Below are 19272 nucleotides of genomic sequence, written 5' to 3' on the forward strand. Positions count from 1 at the left end.
ACTCTGAGGTCTTTTCCAGTTCCTATGTTCATTCTGATTCCAAGTCTCCTATTCAATTTGCTGAAAAATTCACACAATCCTGAAGGTAAATCCCTCCTACCTACTTCCCCCAAAATAGAGTTAATGTTTCCTTCACTAGAAAATACTCCCTAATTGCTTAGGAGTTAGAAGTACCTGAGTTCTGCATCATTTTGCTGATATTAGGTAATATCATATAACCCCAATGCCCACTAGGATGGGAAATGGAGAATCAGCCCAGCTGGTATAACTCAGGCAGTCTGAGATAAGATCTGATCATAAATACTCATTTCTCATTTCTCCATTTGTGGATGAATGAATAAAGCATTTACTAAGCACTTGTCATGAATGAAGTACTGTGCTAAGAGCTAGGGTTACATAAAGAAAAGTAAGATAGTGCCTGTTTCAAAGAACTCACTTTCTTATCTCTTTCAGATAACACACATAGAAGGTCCATTGATGATAGCCACAAAGTGGATATTATCTCCTTTTCTCTACTGACATTTCCACAGAGGGAATTACAGTCATATTAGTTTTTGAGACTGAACCATTTAACAGTGCCGAGGTCTTGGATGTTAAGAATGTTGTTTTCTTGGTCTTCAGTAGCAGTGACTATTGCACCTGTAGAAGCAATTTTCAGAATGTTATCTCCATAAATGTTGCTTCCCAAGATGATGACTAAAAATATTGAGCTGGAAGCATTAATATTCCCAAGGCAAGTGCTTACCTATTTTTTGGTTGTAGTTGATCAGCACTTGTTGCTGATCATAATAAGGAAAATGGGTCCCTCTCCCCCCAATATTGGCTGTAGAGACTGGACTAGAAGTAGATATAGTGGTTTAGGGAGTACTGCTATATTCCAATACTCTGAAAGCTCAAAGTCTTGGGATGAAATCCACTGGTGTCTCAAGGCAGATGTTGATCAAGGTGATTTACTTGCCTGGCTCATATTGTCTCCTGTCTCTCCCTCAGGCTGCCATATTACTACAACTAAGTAGGCTTGTCCAGTCTGTCAGGACTATATTGTCTATGCTGGGTGGTAGAATGTGATTGAAGGGAAGAAATAGGTCTTGAATACTATGAACCACAATCGTAGGTCAACTAGTTTTCTGTAAATAGCTCCTCTCTTTAACCACATGATGATGACACAAGGAGATAACCATAGGAACATAGATCTTGAATTAGAACCTTAAACATTGAGTTCAACACCCTTGTTTTTTATATGAGGAAACCAGGTCCAGAGAGGTTAAGTTACCTGCCTAAAGTCACATATCTATCTGTATACGCAGGGACCAGGGATTCAAACTTAGGTACTGTAACTCCAAATCTAATAACCTAAATAACCGGAACAAAGTACATTAGGTGCTATGTAACTTTACTATTCTTTTAGTCTCAATAGATTTATCCTCCACACACACACCACCCACTCTGGCCACAACATTCCTTCTAACCACCACATCCACTGCTTATTATTAAATGCTCGTTGCCCAGAAAGCTTAGGCTGACTTCCCCAAGAGACATGTGGTCAAAAGATATGCATAAATCATGTCTTAGAAGAATTGCCAAGTATTCACAACAACATGAAAGAATGTTATAAATCGCTAAGAATAAGAGAAATGCAAATTTAAAAACCTCCAAGGAGTCATTCATACCCAATAACTTCTCAAGGATGATTTTTTAAAAATTGATTCAGTCAGTGTTGGGGAGTTTTGCAAAGATGCACATACTAATTTTTTCTCTAATTTTTCCTCTCTGACTAATATAGAGGGAAGGCATGCTATATGTAATTCTCTGAGTGGAGAAAATGCTTGGGAATTAATTTCCCAATCAGGGACAACACATGGCCTCTTTGCCTTTTTGAATTTGTTTTTTCTCATTCTTAGCAGAAGGAATATTGGAGACCTGTGTGATCTTGTGAGATCAAAGATCAGGAAAAATGAGCCACCAGAGTCTCAGAGATGAGAGCCCATGGCAGATTTTGTCTGGTCAGGTGAAATATAAAGTCTCAAGCAACCTACTTGAATCCAGCATAGAAGTGGATGGCTATACTCATACAATGTTGAGTTCTTCCAAGAACCTCATTTTGAGGAAACATTCCAAAACCCAGCTATCCTTCATTCCCCCGGGGCTCTTGCTTCTGACTCTTTACACTTCACCACCATATTATCCACCCTTCCCAGACCCTTCCCATCCATGGCCTGGCCTTTTTAGCTCCCTTTTATAATAGTCTTTCCCCAATAAAATGTAAGCTACTTGAGGACAAGGACACATTTTCTCTTATTTGTATACTTAGCATCATGTCTGGAATTTAATACTTGTCAAGTGACTGAATACAGTTATGAAGTCTTACAACCATTCTGGAAAGCAATTTGTAATTATGCAAACAAAATGATTAAAATTCATATCCTTTTGATTCAAAGATTTCACTGTTGGCATGTACCTAAAGGAGATCCATGACTAAAAAAAAAAAAAAAGCCCAAGATTTACCAAAACATTTATAGCAGTTCTTTTTTGTTGTGGCAAAAAACTGGAAGCAAAGTATATGGTAAATTACTAAAGAATAATTGAACAAATTGTGGTGCATGATTGAAATAGAATAATATTATGCTGTGAGAAACAAGAAACATGATGAAAACAGAAAACTACATGGGAACATTTATATGAACTGATATAGGGAAGTATGCAGAACCAGGCAAATTATATACACAATGTCTACAATAATGTGAATGAAAAGAACAACAATAAAACAATCAAAACTGCATGCTGACAAAATATAAAAACCCAAGTTTGGTCCCAAAAAGGAATAGGAGAAGACCCTTTCTCTGGTTCTTTGCAGAATTGAGAGACCATGGGTGTGGAATACTGTGTCAGACTTTTTTGATATTTTAGTTTTTTAGAACTTTTTCTCACTTTCTTCATCTTTTAAAAAGTCTTTATTATAAAGGATGACTTTCTGGCATTCAATTGTTGAGGAGAGGTGGAATGGGAAATATAGTACAAACAAGAGATATGCGTAAAAGTTTTTTTTCAAATTATGACTTGATCTGTTTCCCAAAGAAATCATAAAAAAGGGAAAAGGGACCCACTTGTACAAAAATGTTTGTGGCAGCCCTTTTTGTAGTGGCAAGCAACTGGAAACTTGAGTGGATACCCATCAGTTGGGGAAAGGCTGAATAAGTTATGGTCTATGAATGTTAGGGAATATTATTGTTCCTTAAAAATGATTAGCAGGATGATTTCAGAGAGGCTTGGAGAGACTTAAATGAACTGATGTTAAGTGAGTGGAACAACCAAGAGAACATTGTACACAACAAGAAGATGATTATTTTATGATCAACTCTAAGGGATGTGGCTCTTTTCAACAATGAGAGGATTCATGCCAATTCCAATAGATTTGTGATGGAGAGAATCACCTGCAACTAGAAAGAGTATTGTGAGAACTGAATATGGATCACAACATAATATTTTCACATTTTTTTGTTTGCTTGCTTTTTTCTCTCTTTTTTCCCTTTTTGACCTAATTTTTTTTTTCTGAAGCATTTTAAATGTGTTAATATGTGTAGAAGAATTACACATGTTTAACAAATATTGGATTACTTGCTCTCTAGGAGAGGGGGAATGGGGGGGAAGGGAGATAAAAAAATTTGGAACACAAGTTTTGCAAGGATAAATGTTGAAAATTATCATTGCATGTATTTTGAAAATAAACTATTTTAAAATATTTTTAAAACATTAAAAGTTCAAAAAAATAAGTAAAAGTATGACATGATCCAACTAAGAGATACATCAGTAATCTTCCCCTTTTCTGACCTCCTTAAGCACCCTAACAAACATACTAATATTGTTGAAATCAGCCACTATTAATTAGATGCTATGGCTTTTCACAGCCCTGGTAAATGAGGAACATTCTCAAGGACCAAGTCTCTTCCATCATTATCTACTGTTAATTCTTTACATTTCCCTGCTATACGGAAAACTGGGAATAGTCAAACCATTTGGGTCTCTCAGAGAAGTAGAGTAAACATACTCCTTTGTCCCAGATGATGGGATGTTCTAAGCATCTCCTTAAGGATGCAAATTGTTCTCCTGGCTTCAGTTCTCTGAAGTAAGCACAGAAGGAGAGAGATCAAGAATTCTTACTTCTCTATTGTCTTATGAAAAAATACTGTAAATCACTATTGATCAGAGAAATGCAAATTAAAACAACTCTGAGGTATCACTTTACATTTATCAGACTGGCTGAGATGACAGAAAAAGATGATGATAAATATTGGAGATGATGTGGAGAAAACTGGGACATATGCATTGCTGGTGGAGTTATGAACTGATCCAGGTATTATGGAGAGAAATTTGGAATTATGCCCAAATGGCTATAAAACTATGATCTAGCAAGTGGGTTCGTATCCCAAAGAGATCCACATGGGTAAAAATGTTAGTAGCAGCTCTTTTTTTGCGGTGGTAAAGAATTGGAAAATGAATGGATGCCCATCAATTGGGGAATGGCTGAATGAGTTATGTATATGAAATTAATGGAATATTGTTCTACAAAAAATTATGAACAAGCTGATTTTAGAAAGGCCTGGAAAGATTTATACCTATTGGTGCTGAGCGAAACAAGCAGAATCAGGAATATGTTGCACACAATAACAACAAGGATATGCAATGATCAACTATGAAAGATTTGGTTCTTCTCAGTAGTTCTGTGGTCCAAAGCCATCCCAATACACTTTGGACAGAAAATGCCATCTGCATCCAGAAAAGGAACAATGGAGATTGAATGTAAAGCAACACATGCTATGTTTACTTTTTTGTTGTTTTTTTTTCTCTTGTGTTTTTTTCCTTTTATTCTGATTTTTCTTTCCCAACATGATTCATAAATATGTATTTTAAAAGTTAATATACATGTATAACCAGAAAAATAAAATGATTAAATATGGTATATGGATGTAATGGAATATACTATTGTTCTGTAAAAAATGACAAATAAGCTAATTTCAGAAAAGCCTGGAAAGACTTATTTGAATTGATGTCAAGCAGAACCAGGGAAACATCGTATATGGCAACAGCAATATTGTGTCATGATCAACTATTATATTAGCTCTTCTCAGCAATGTGGTGATCCAAGACAGTTTGATAGACTCAGAAAAGAAAATGCCATGTACATCCAGAGAAAGAATTATAGAGACCAAATGTGGACTGAAGCATACTATTTAAACCTTTTTTCTTTTGTTTTTTCTTTCTTGTGGTTTTCCCCTTTTGTTCTGATTCTTCTTTCCCAACATGACTCAAAAGGAAATATAATAAAATGTATAACCTATATCAGATTGCTTGCCTTAACATAGGGAGAGGAAGGGAAAAGAGGGGGAAAAAATGGAACTCAAAATCTGACAAAAATCAATGTTGAAAAACATGTTTACATGTAATTGAAAAAATAATATATTATTAAACTAAATTTTAAAAAATAATAATCCTCACTTCTAGGTAAACACATTATTATGTGCCATATGTACCAGATAATCATACAATCTCTTTCTTTGCCAATCAAGTTCCCACAGTTTTCTAGACTGAACCTTTTGTTACCCAAGGCTGATGTTCTTTTTGAGAATCTGATCACAGTTTAGCTTCAAATAGAGAGTCAACAATTTTTAAAAATTATTTTCCCCAAAGAGTCCCAAGTTGAAACACTTCAGAGTTCCTCTGGGACAAGCCACACCTAAACAAAAATTTCCTCTGCAACTTACCCAACAAATGGTTCTCTCACCTTTCCTTGAAGACCTTCAGAGATAGGGAACCCATCGACTACATCCCCAAAGCAGTCTTGGAAGCTCAAATTATTAGGAAGTTTTTCCTTACATTAAACTGAAATCTGTCTTCTTATAACTTCCCTCATCCCATGATCCTAATTCTCTGAGGCTGAGAAGAATTTCTCCTATTTTTTCCCCATGATAGCTTTTAAATGTCTGTCACTCACCAGGATTTACCCAGATGTTCAAAGACACTGAAGCCTCAGTTTTGTTTTTTGTTTTTTTTACAAAATGGACCAGCCTTACTTCCCAATCAAGGGAGGTTTATTTAGTGGAAGTATAGGAAAAAGACTTGTGCTAACCCTATTTCACCTTTAGAATGATTCCATGGTATGGCCTAGATGACTGTATTACAGTGAAGCTCTAGTGCAGAGGAGGGATGATCACTTGTTTACTTCTGGGGTTCAGAGTCATCAGTGTTGAAAGACCCTCTTCCTAAGGCTGTGGCCATACTTGCTGGGTGGAGGCTGCTAGGGTTCCAAGCCGAGAAAGTGGCTGCACCCCAGAAGGATTTTCTTGTTCCCACAAGCCATGGTTCAAAGACCCTGTCCAATTTACTTTTACTTTATCATTTGAGTTATCCTTTTTGTCTTGGTTTTCTCTGGCACATCCTGTGGACCATAAGACGAAGTGAGAAATACAGTTTTCTAAAGTGCTCAGTCATCCAGATAAGCAGCATTTGTGGATCATTCTCATATGCCAAAGGATTTAAAATTTTTTAATAATCCTTTTTTATTTAAATTTTTTTATATTTTGTGAATTTGGCAACTACCAACCAACATGGACATTCCCATGCAAAATAAAGAAAAAGAGGACCAAATAAAAAACCGTGACCTATTATGTACTTTTAGAAAATATTAAATTTTGTATTAAATTAAACACAATGGTACTAGTATTGCCCTGGCTATCTGTGTCCCCCTTTCTGGACTTGCTTCTGCTCATTTGAAAAAATGTTTCCCAGGGCAGCTAGATAGATAATTAGGTAGTGGATAGAGCACCAGCCCTGGATTCAGGAGGATGTGAGTTCAAATTTGGTTTCAGACACTTAACACTTCCTGGCTGTGTGATCTTAGGCAAGTCACTTAACCCCAATTGCCTCAGCAAAAAAAAAACAAAAAACAAAACACGTTTACCATGACAATAAATTTTAACATGTATTTGGTATTTCAAAGTTTGGAAAGTACTTTGTATGCATGATCTATTTGAGTCCCATCACAGCTGGGGAAATTGGGATTAAAAATGGTTAAGGGACTTGACCTGTGATTATACAAACCTAGTGCCAGAGACAGATTTAAGTCCAGGTCTAATTTCAACATTTTAGCTACTGTGCCAAGCTATTTTTCAAAAGTCCTTAAAATTGAGGCTTTATTTTATTTAAAAAAAAAACAGCTGTTTTCTGTTTTATTAATTCCTTATATGTTCAAATGAGGTACTAGGTAGTTCAATGAATAGAGTGCCAGACTGAAGGGGCAGGAGTTCAAATACAGCTTCAGACACTTATTACCTGTGTGACCATGGTCAAGTTTATTTAAATCTTTGTCTCAGTTTTCTTATTTGTAAAATGAACTGGAGAAGAAAATGGCAGACCACCCTAGTATCTCAGCCAAATGGAGTCACAAAGAGTTGAAAACGACTGAACAATAACTGATAATCAAGAAATTGACATCAATAAAGGCAAAGACCTGTCAGGGATAGATGTGTCATTATGTTCTACATTACCTGAACTGGCATTTCCTCCGATCTCAGTTTCACTGGTTTTAGTGCTGTCAGAACTTCTAGAATTCCAGGCAAAATCAAGCAAAAAGACAAAGAAAAAATGAAAATCATTGAAAATTGTGTTTTTGGGAGAAGAGGGTAGAATATGGGAGGCTGAGGCTTGTAGATCACTTGAACTCTGGAGTTCTGAAGTGCCAAGACTAGAATCCAATCATGGGAGTCTAATCTCTAAATTCAGTATTTCAGGAACTAGAGATCACCAGACTGCCTAAAAAGGGGCAATGCCTCCCCCAAATGGAACAGTTATCAACAGTGGGGCAGCCCATGAGTGGTCACTGTACCTCCACAGCCTAAGCAAAGATAGAGATTATCCAGTCACCAAAAAAAAAAAACAAAAACAAAAACTGGGTCTTTGCATTTTATCAAAGCAGAAATGCTTTAGACAAAGACATAAATATAGAAATGGCAAGTTATGATTATATTTGGTGGGTATGATGCTGCTAAAAATTGCCTAGAGAAAAGATGGGAATGGCAAGGGGGAGTGAGCAAAGAAGAGCCAACCTTTGCTTGTGCTAGGGAATGAGTGGGTACCACTCCATCTGTTCTGGACTCTGCCTAGGGCACTTATTAGTTGCATATGTCTTGAACCAAATGCAAAATCTGGTGTTTTTGCTATCTGGCGGCCCACCCTGTCAACTAACAGGTAGGTTCAATTAAGTACAAAGAATGGCTTGATTGAAATCTCTAAAACAATGCTTGGATGAAAACCCCTTAAACATATAATATGTTAAAAGATTTGGATTTTTTTTTAATTAAAATTTCATAACACTAGTACTTAGCAGGTATTAAAAGTTAAAAATAATCATCTAAAATCTTTAAAAATAGCAAAAAGTTAATAGCTATGGGACATACAAAATGGAAGGAAGGAAGGAAGGAAGGAAGGAAGGAAGGAAGGAAGGAAGGAAGGAAGGAAGGAAGGAAGGAAGGAAGGAAGGAAGGAAGGAAGGAAGGAAGGAAGGAAGGAAGGAAGGAAGGAAGGAAGGAAGGAAGGAAGGAAAGAAAACATGAAAGAAGAGTAAGGAATAATATGTAGCAACCTCACAGAAAAGGAAGAAAAAAGGAGGGAGGTCAAGGGAAATGAGGAAGAGAAGAATCAGAAAGAGAAATATGTCAAAGAAATAATTGGGACTAAGAAGAATTTAAAGGAAGATACAAGCTAGAGAGAGAGAAGGCAAGAAAAACATAGATGGAGAAAGGGACAATTATATTGAATTATAGTATACTATGGAATGTGAATCAATTGATTGCAAATAAGACCCAAATGTGTGGAGGGAAGAAGGGGACAAGGGTAGAAGGGTGTGTCAAGTTGGTTCCTATCCCAAAGACAGATTTGGTTACTTCAGTATTGAAGTCAAACCTATTACAAGCAATTTAATTATATATATATATTATTCTGTCTATTATAAAGAAAGGGTGGGGAAGGTAGTGAATCAGGGTTAGAATAAAATGTGGAGAAAAGTTCAATCCAATCCTACATGCATTTTTTAGATACCTACCATGTGCTAGCCATGGGAATACAAAGATTAAATAGAACTTAGTTCCAGTCCTCATGGAATTGGCAATATAGTAGGCAGAGGGGCAGCTAGGTGGTACAGTGGGGTAGGGCACCAGCCTTGAAGTCAGGAGGACCTGAGTTCAAATGTGAACCTCAGACACTTAACTCTTCCTAGCTGTGGGACTCTACTCACTTAACCTCAATTGCCTCAGGGGGAAAAAAAGGAATATAGTAGATAGAATATTCTAAATATAAAGGGGTGATGTTGGGGGTGGGATAGATATAGGAAAATAGGAAAATTTGTAGGCCATATCCCAGACAGCATCAGATTATGGATATTAATTAAGTCTGTTCTCTTTCTTTTACATGCTAGTAAGTATAGTTTACACACTTGCTTAAATGTAGCTAATTTTATATTTAACCAGTTAATTTCCTAATTTCCTTTCATGTAGTCCCAAAATCTCTGTGCAGTGGGAATTGAGATTTGCTATACTGTCTTTTACTGAGGCTGCTGCCTCCAATATCACTGTGCTTTCTTTTTTTTTCTTGATTAAATTAGTTTACTTTTACTTAAAAATGTTTTTTAAAAAGAGTATTCCAAACACAAATGAGTAGAATGCAAAACAATATTATGCATAAGAGATAAAAACAAAATGCTAGATGAGCCAAGGAAACATTTCTAACAATGAAACGCTGTCAATTAAGGGTTCACTGACTGCTTAATAGCTATAGCATCATATATCCTCACTCCTCATCCCTACACTCATTAACCAAGCTACATCCCCCTCCCCATCCCACCTCCTTGCTTTTGCTAGGAGTTAACATTGGCTTCAAGAGAAATTGTCAGGGATTAACTGTGGGTGCAAATCACTTACTTTAATTGGTCTTTCTTGCTGATAAAATCTATAGAAAGATCAGAGAGGGTTTCATGTACCCCTGTGGCCATCTGCAGCATCAGGTTCTCCTTTGATTGAGAGATTGAAGAGGCACACTTTGTTGACTACATGAAAAAAAAATTACATGGTGAACCAGGTTCCTAAGACTGAAGGTATGTGACAGCAAAAGGGACCTTTTTTCTCACCTCTGAAATACAGAGTTATGAAAGAGTCCAGAGGTCATACTATTTTTTCCCTCACACTCTGACATTTAACTTTATTCTTGATTTGAGGGCAATGATTTAAAGAGTCAGAATTCTTTCCCTCAGATCAGGAGTAAGAAACAGGGTCAAATTTCCCTTTGGTAAAATAAGAATTTTGAAAGATAGTATCAACATGGTTGATAATTCAAAACAGAAGTTTTATTACCCCTACTGAAAATGTTTATTTGGCTTCTCCCCTAGAATTTAATGAGAACTTTTTCCTAGGTTCCCCAATTCATTATTCTCTCTTTCCTTCTCTGCCCTAGATTTCATTCTATCTTATTTGCATACAATTATACCTTTTCTACACTGTGGTGGGAAGGAGTCTGGTGCCCCCACAATCTGAAAAATCCACATAAAAATTTTTGGCTCTCCCTTTGTACCAGAAGTCTGATTTTTTTCTATTTTTATGGGGTGTTTATGATATCTTAGAATAAAATTTGGATTATTTGGTCATAAGCCAAAGGTCATATGTAAAACAATGTTAAGTAAAAATACCAGCTTTATATGTTGTCAGCTGGTTTTTGCAATTCTTTTTGCAACTTTTAATTTTTTCTTTAATTCCAACTTTAAAAAAGAAATTATGATTAAGTATAGCATTAAAAGATAAAATATGTTGATACTATACAACACTATACATATATTTCATGCATTTTTGAGTTGCTAAACTTTCTCTGTGTTTTCTTGGCTTCCACAAAATTCCCCCCAAATCCCCATTTCATTTTTATGCCAATCGTTTTTGGGGAAGGTTGTGATGTGAAAGAGATAATTGTATGTTTTGTATAGATTTATCTATGTACATGTTGTTTTCCTATATAGAATATAAACTCCTTGAGGGCAGGTACTTTTTCATTTTCAGTTTTATATCCTCAGGACTTGGAATTCAGTACCTAACACATAATAGATACTTCATAAATATTTATTGCATTGAATTTGTATTTATAATCCTAAAATCCTGCTTTTTTCTTCTCCCTCCCTCCTCTCCTCTCCTTCCTTCCTTCCTTCCTTCCTTTCTCCCTCTCTCCTTCCTTTCCTTTCTTCATCCTCTCTCTTGTCTTTTTTCCCCCTTTCTCTTAACATAATTTGGAAGTAGCAGGTTTTAAAAGCTAACATGCCACTAAATTTACTAATTAAAAATTATTTCCTGTTCTTCATTTTAAAATCAATTAAGTTGACCATGTGCCCTCTAAAGAAAATAATTTTTATTTGTGCATGGATATACATTATTTTTACTTCCTGTAAGTCAATTACTCTAAGAAAATCAATACATTCAACAAGCTATTATTTATTAATTGACAGCTATGTATAGAGAGCTATGTCAGGTTTTGGGAGAGTTAAAAAAAATTTAATTAGGATACAAATTCCTGACCCCATGAAGTTTATATTCTAGTGATAAAATAAAATTGATTTTTAAAAACTGATAAAATTGCTTGCTTAAAATTTTTTATGTCTATCATCTATGCACTCACTTATTGGAGTCAAGTAAGACTCTTCTTACTTGAAGACTAACTACTCTAAACCATCCCCCAGTGATTGATCCCCACTTGAAGATTAAGAAATAGCAATCTTACTTCTTCCAGAAAGAGTGTGCTGGGGGTTTTGGGTACCAAGCAATGATTCACATGAATTCTAGGATCTTTGGTGGTGATGGACAGGCCCTTTTGTAGAATGTTCACCAGTCGGATCCAAAAATCGAAGACAGTATCAGGATGTTTGGGATGGAGCTTCATAAAATAGATCTTTTCAGTCACAGTTCTGATCCTCAGGATGCGTAGGGACTTATCATAGATCACGATCTCCACAAATTTCAGTGGGATGATCCTAAAGGCATAAGTGAAGATACCACCAGCGAGAATTAATTACTTTGGGTAAAGCAAGTCTGTCCTTAACCAGGAAGTCTCATTTTCTCTGCTTGCTTTTATCAAACACTGGATAAATTCCAGTCAGATTCCATCCACAAGCAGTCCAGTTCCACCAGTGCCTACTATATGCTGGGTACTACTACTGGATACTACTAAATGCTGAGGGAGTGACCGGGAATCTAAATATAATTCCCCTCTGAGTCTAGAGGGATTTCCTTTAGAGAAAAAGTCCTTAGCATAAGTGGAAACAAATCTGCCTAGAATAAATCTGGCTTTAATAATTCAATAAAAAAGACATCAGCCTATTTTCCTTTATGATAGAGAGGATGAACTTTCTAGACAAGAACTAGGGGAGAGTAGAGTAGTTAGGGAAGTAGAAAAAGAATAAATTATCCACATGTTACTGTTCTCAAAGCACTTCCCCTTTCTTTAAAACAGCTTCTTAACCTTCTATCCCTTCTGTCACCCAAATAATAAAATATTAAGAGTAATAACAATAATAATGTTTGTGGTGTTTTTAATGATGATGTATTTATTATTTTCCTCAGCTCTGCCACATTTTTTTAAAAAGACAAGTTCTATCATCTGCCTGATGCATTTCCTAATCCTCCAGTGCTAATGCCTCCCCCTTCCCAAACTATCTTATATTTATTTTGGAATATATATTTCATATATGTACTTATATAAGTACACACTGACTCCTTCACTGGAATATAAGTTTTGTGAAGTTAGAGACTGTTTTGTTTTTAAGACATCATATCCCCCAAATCTGATATATTTTATAACAGTTTGATAAATACAGGAGGAGAAAAGAAGAAAGAGGAAGAAGAAAATGAAGTGTAATAGGCGAATGAAAAGGAAGAAGAAGAAGAAGAAGAAGAAGAAGAAGAAGAAGAAGAAGAAGAAGAAGAAGAAGAAGAAGAAGAAGAAGAAGAAGGGAGGAGGAGGAGGAGGAGGAGGAGGAGGAGGAGGAGGAGGAGGAGGAGGAGGAGGAGGAGGAGGAGGAGGAGGAGGAAGAAGAAGAAAAGGATGATGATGAAGAAACAAAGTAAGATTTTTCAATTTAAACCCTTAATGACCCTTTCTATGTTTTTTTTCTTTTTTTAATACCCAGCTGTTGAGTGTCCTCTATACCAGCCATTCAATCATAAAAATTCATTTCCAATGTCTTCTTCAACTGTTTATTTTACTTGTTTACCTACTAAGAGTGACAGTTGGTGTATTGATGGTTTTGATCCATGTTGATAAATGTCCCTGGGGCCAGGTGACCTTAGCCATCAGAAAGATGTTTGGCAGTGGCAAGCATGGCACTGAGGAGGTCACTCCAAGGACCACAGTTGTGAATCTATCCTCAGCATCTACCCAGTCCTCAGTCTTTGTGACCTGAAAATCAATTCCAGTGGCAAAGATCAGAAAAGAACTAAAGTCTGGTGGCTGAAGGAGGAGGGAATTAAGAAAGCATGAGGGAGATAAAGAGAATATTAAATTGGCAGCAATAAATTGTTTTAGAGCTTGGTATGTGGTGCCCAATGTGGCAATGATTAGGTCTCAATAGGCACTGAGTTGGATGGATAGATCCCACCCAGAATGGTCCTGATTTGGTCCTGCTATCTCTCTTTCCATTCATATTTGTATGAAGTCCCTTTCCATATATTCTACATTGCTGCCAAATTAGATGACTGTCCCCTACCTAACTTTTATACCTTGTTACCTCTGTGCCTTTTCTGACATTGTTCTCTCTGCCTACAATGCCCCCCTTTATCTTTGCCCAGCCACAACACTCAGTTGTTGAGATTCTACTTTTCTTTTGAAGCCTCTTCCAAGAGACCTTCCGTGATACCTCCCCCCCCCCATTGTTAGAGATCATTCCCCTCAAATTTCACAGAATTTTATGCCTTTCACAGAGTTATTATATGGGGCAGATAAGTGGTGCAGTGGATAGAGCACCAGCCTTGAAGTCAGGAGGACCCGAATTCAAATCTGGCCTCAGACAAAACACCTCCTAGCTGTGTGACCCTGGGCAAGTCACTTAACTCCAATTGTCTCAGCAAAAAATAAAACAAAAAGTTATTATACAATTTTTTGAATTATAGCTGTCTGTATACTTGTCATATATCCCAAATTAGACTGTAAACTCCATGAAAATAGGGACCTAGGCTTAACTTTTTGACTTTTCCCTGTGTGCTCTGAACATATTAATAAATATTTATTAAGTTGTATTGTCATTTATCCTTTTGTGTATATGCTTTACTTCTCCAACTAGAATGTGAAGTCCCAGGGGAGAAGCTATGTTTGATTAGTTTAATAATAGTGTGCTGTTTTAAGCAGACATGAGGAGCATTGTGTTGATTGAAAAGGGAATTCAATTGAAGTAATGGATACTTTTTAAGTACTAAGGACTTGGTATCAGGCAATTACTAGGGAATATCTACAAGTTAATTATCTGCAGCAAAATTTTAATCCCACACTGACTTCTCTTGCCAACCAACACATTTCTGAGGCTGATCTCATTGTTATCTGTGATCATTAAGGCTTTTGCCCATGACGATCATCCATCTACTAGGTAAATTATGGCTGCTGATCTATCTACCTGCTTGTTGAAATTCAGAGAATAATGTGATGAAATTTGTAGGTGTGTTACCCAATCAATAATAAATCTTAAGCTCTCCCTGAAAAACTGTCCAAGAATGGTTCATCTAGGACCTGCCCCATCAAATACAAATGAAAGCATTCTGCTCCAATGCTTAATCCAACTCTAGCAACATACTGGCATTCAGGAACTCTTCCTGAGTGGGAGATCTCCAAGGAATGGAGAGTTTTTCCCCAAACCCAATCCAATTCATTTTGAGAAGTATCCTTAAATAAAAGTTTACAATGTTAACTCCTTTTTCCAAGAATCTTTAAGATTGATTTCATTTTCTCTCTGGTCTTTCACTAAACTTTTCTGGGTATAAAAGGGTATGAAATTCCTTAGAATTCCATCTCCTTCCCAGAAGGCCCTCTTCCCAAAAGCAATAGTTATAGCTGGGTGTGAACTTTGAAATTTTAACTAACATTAGCTTCCACAAAATGTATCCAAAGATGGATAAACCAGCTGCCAAAAACAAATCCTTTTTTTTTTCAAAGTCAAATAAGCATTTTTTGAAGATTTTTAAAAATTTATTTGCCACACTGCCGTCCTTTGTTAATTATTTTGAATTAGGTATAAAAGCTAGCTCCTTTATTTGTCAGCAGATCCAACAGCTATTTTGTATGACCTGAGGCACATTACTTCAGTTTCTTCATCTGGGAAATCATAGGGTTGTACTAAATAATAATTAAAATCATAATTGATATTTATATAGTTCTCATAAATATTAGAGCTGGAATTTGAACACACTTCATCTTCCTGATCTGAGTACTGAACTCTAGCTTCAACCTCATACTGCTTTTTCAGAATGAGGGCTAAGGTTCCTTTGAGCTCTAATATACTGATCCTAAATAATCATTTGACTACCAATTTAGCATATTGCTATTAAATTTTATGGACATAATCCTCTAGAATCTGTGTGAACACATCTTTGAGCAAGATTATGATCCCAAGCCTGGAAGAGTTGTAAAATATAAATTTCCTGAGAGCAGATGTGTATGGACAGCTGTTGAATCAAATATTAACAAAATCTGATCTCCTTAATCCACGATTCAGGAGAAGCTTAATCTCAGCAATTTCTTATTTGTAATATGGGAATGACAATGCTTATAGTGCTTACTCCAGAGGGTCATTATATAAAAGCACTTCATAAACCTTAAAGCATTGTCTAAATGTGAGTTGTTTTTATCTCATGAATTTGAATAGCCAGGAATTCCACCCTCAATTACCATTATCAGGAGAAGTTAGGTGCCACAGTGGCTAGAGCATTAATCATATAGTCAGGAAGTTCTGAGTTCAGATCCTGCCTCAGATAGTTTTTGTCCATCCTTTGTTTTCTGAGAGGACCAATGACCTCAATGGGGGATGGCTTGACTTGCTCATGAATTAGATTTTAAGTGAGGCAGAGGTGCATCAAGTCACCAACGTCATTCTGTTTTCCAGAGTCATTAAAATCCGATGGCAGGACAAAAGTCAAGGCTACTGGCAATGGCCCAAGATGTAGTGGATGGCCTTAGCACCTTGGATGTTAGACCAAGCTCAAAATAATAATAATCAATGACATTGTATTTAATTTATATTGGTCAACATGCCATCTGGGAGGAGAAAGAGGGGAAAATTTAGAACAAAAGGTTTGGCAATTGTCAATGTTGTAAAATTATTCATGCATATATCTGGTAAATAAAACTATTAAAATATTAAAAAAAAAAAAAAAAAAAGAATATCAAGCTGATTTCAGAAGAGCCTGGAGAGATTTATGTGAACTGATGCTGAGTGAAGCAAGCAGAATCAGGAGATCACTGTACAGATTGTGTGAAGGTCAATTATGTCAGACTTAATTTAATTCTTCTCAGCAACACATTGATTCAAGTCAATTCCAATAGACTTGGGATGAAAAATGCTATCCACATCCAGAGAAAGAACTATGAAGTCCGAATACAGATCAAAGCATCTATTTTCACTTTTTTTGCCCCTTTCTCATGGTTTTTCCCTTTTGTTCTAATTTTTCTTTCACAACATGACTAATATGTAAATATATTTTAAAGATTGTTTATGTATAATAAATATCAGATATTGCTTGCCATCTTGGGGATAGGGGAGAGGTAAGGGAGATAAGGAAGTAAGTTTCAACATTTCAATGAATGTTGAAACTCTATTTATATATAATTGGAAAAAACAAAATAGTATGAAGTGGAAAAAAAAAAAAGAACATGAGTCATTCCTCAATTAAAAATTGTCAAAGCGTATGAACAGGCAGTTTTCCAGTGAAGAAATCAAAACAATTTATAGTCACATGAAGACATGCTCTAATTCATTATTGATTAGAGAAGTGCAAATTAAAAGAATCTTGAGATATCATTTTATATCTACCAGTCTGGCTAAAATAATTGAAGGAAAAAGTGACAAACATGGAAGGGGATGTGGAAAAATTGGGGCACTAATCATTGTTGATGGAATTGTGAATTGTTTCTACCATTTTAGAGTAAACTGGAATTATACATCCCAAATTATTAAACTATATCTTTTGGCCCAATATCACTATTTTCAAGTGGTATTGGGCCAAAATATTTTCAAAGATGATTAGGGGAAAAAAGAAAAATAACCTGTATGTTCTAAAATGTTGATAGCAGCTCTCTTTGTGATGGCAAAGAAATGGATGTAGTATGGATGCCAATCAATTGGGGAATGGCTGAATAAGTTGTGGTATATGATTGGTGTGGAATACCACTACTACTGTGTTGTAGGAAATGATGAGCTCAATTGTATTAGAAAAACATGGAAAGGCTTGTACAAAATAATGAAGAGCAATATGAGCGGAACCAAGAGAACATTGGATATAGTAACAGCAGTATTGAATGAATAAATTATTTTGACTATTATAAATAACCAAATTAACTAGAAAGGACACATCAAGAAAGACACTATCTGCATCCAGAGAAAGAACTGGAAAAGATGTATAGAATAATTGTACATATATAAATATATATAATATACATATATATTTACACACACACATATTTTTGTCATAATAGCCATTTCTGGAGGTAGAGAAAGAGAAGAAAGGAAAAAAAATTACATGATAATTTTATTGTAAATTTGAAAGGAATAGTAAGTTGCACAGAGTAGATTTGCAGTTTCATGTGAAATCTTTTTTATTGTACTGTTATAGAAATGCTTGTTTTGTTCCATAATATAAAAAAAATACAATATAGACTTACAGATCCAGGCAAGCAGCATATAGGACTTTCAAGACAAATCTAAACTGGTATCCCTAGCCCGTAGTGGTATAGTTGTACAACTTTAAATCACTTTGTGAATTATATCATGATGACAATTTCCCTAATTTTGAGAGAAAAAAGTTCTATGGACCCATTAAATCAATGTTTATCTGATATATTGTCCATCCTTGGCTTTCCAGGGATGACTTCCAGAAGACTTTCCAAAACATTCCTAATGGTGGAAGGTAGAATTCAAAGGCATAGCTTTAGGCATTGACATTTTATTGAGTCTTAATTTCATTATCACTCTAGCCATCTCATTTGGGCTCATGGTTCAGAAGGGTGGAAATAGAGGGGTAGGGCAAGAGAAAGAGAAAAGTTAGGTACAAGGGTTGAAATTCAAAACTAAAGAACTTATTTTCCCAGTGGTTCAGACCTGATGCCTTATACAGTCAAAACCCTGTGAGTGGCTCAATTACCACGAGGAGAATTTAGAACCTAACCCCCTAACTTCCCTTGCCACCTCCCCTAGGAATCTAAAGCTAATGTGAGACTCCCAGTCATTGCCTGGGTACAGGGTTTAAGAGACCTCTCTTTTCTCAAAAGAGATTGACCTGAAGAAAAGGATAAGAGTACCTGGATAAAGTTGCTTTCAAATACAGCTGAATTGGGGAATAGATTGAACTCTGGAGAATGAAGCAGCTGGCAGAGTAGACCTTCTTCCACCCCCAGGGCCACTCCAGGATATGGTTCACCAACCATGATGGGTGGAAGGCCTCTAATGTCTGTCATTGGATCCCGGGAAGAGCAAGCTTGTTAACATTATAAGTGCTTCATTGTGGCCTGGCCCAACTGCCTCATTCTGGTATGGTTACTGAGATCCTGTGCCACCATCACCCCCTTGTTATAGGCTGTGTCCATCAGGGCCTGGGCAGGGCTCTCAGCTCATAATGGTATAGAGATGACATCAAGGGACTTGACAGCAGCAGGAAGGACAGAAGGTGATCGGGGAGCAAAAGCCAATGATTAGGACACTCCTGGGTTAAAAAAAAAAGTTGGATCCCTCCTCCTTGGAAAAGGGATTTGAGTTCAATTCATTTCAACAAGCATTTATTAAATTTTTCAACTATTTAAGGGACAATGCTAGATGAGGAGAAATAAATTCAAAAATGGAAGATTTCTTGCAGGGATGGTTTAGCATAAGGAAAATTATTAACATAATTATAATGATAACAAAAATAAAGAAAATCATATAATTATATCAACAGATGCAGAAAAAGCTTTTAACAAAGTATAACATTCATTTCTATTAAAATAGTCAAAATCATAGTT

The 19272-nt window shown here is 36.0% G+C and overlaps 1 protein-coding gene across 2 annotated transcripts; it reads right to left on the reverse strand.

Annotated features, from left to right (window-relative positions):
* Nucleotides 1–417: 417 nt before the first annotated feature.
* Nucleotides 418–18840, reverse strand: LOC141543119 (Golgi-associated RAB2 interactor protein 1A-like). 2 transcript variants are annotated; one of them, XM_074268004.1, is made up of 6 exons: nucleotides 18577–18840; nucleotides 13292–13476; nucleotides 11803–12052; nucleotides 9969–10093; nucleotides 7542–7597; nucleotides 418–639 (listed from the first exon to the last, which is right to left on the reverse strand). In XM_074268004.1, exons 1-6 carry the CDS (start codon nucleotides 18730–18732, stop codon nucleotides 548–550), a joined length of 864 nt encoding a protein of 287 aa, XP_074124105.1. In that variant the 5' UTR covers nucleotides 18733–18840; the 3' UTR covers nucleotides 418–547. The 2 variants fall into 2 exon arrangements, with proteins under 2 accessions (XP_074124105.1, XP_074124104.1); XM_074268003.1 differs by lacking the exon at nucleotides 418–639 and adding an exon at nucleotides 6069–6433.
* Between the last annotated feature and the right edge of the window lie 432 nt (nucleotides 18841–19272).

Source organism: Sminthopsis crassicaudata, chromosome 5, assembly GCF_048593235.1.
Source record: "Sminthopsis crassicaudata isolate SCR6 chromosome 5, ASM4859323v1, whole genome shotgun sequence".
NCBI lineage: Eukaryota > Metazoa > Chordata > Mammalia > Dasyuromorphia > Dasyuridae > Sminthopsis > Sminthopsis crassicaudata.

What these genes read in the sequence shown, in the direction of transcription:
- LOC141543119 (XM_074268003.1), bottom strand. Translation starts at nt 18,732, where the DNA reads ATGACAGACATTAGAGGCCTTCCACCCATCATGGTTGGTGAACCATAT. An exon ending in AGCAAGAAAGACCAATTAAA is followed by an intron (nt 7,598 to 9,968) that starts GTAAGTGATTTG and finishes CTGGAATTCTAG; the next exon opens with AAGTTCTGACAGCACTAAAA. An exon ending in CGGAGGAAATGCCAGTTCAG is followed by an intron (nt 6,434 to 7,541) that starts GTAATGTAGAAC and finishes TATGGTCCACAG; the next exon opens with GATGTGCCAGAGAAAACCAA.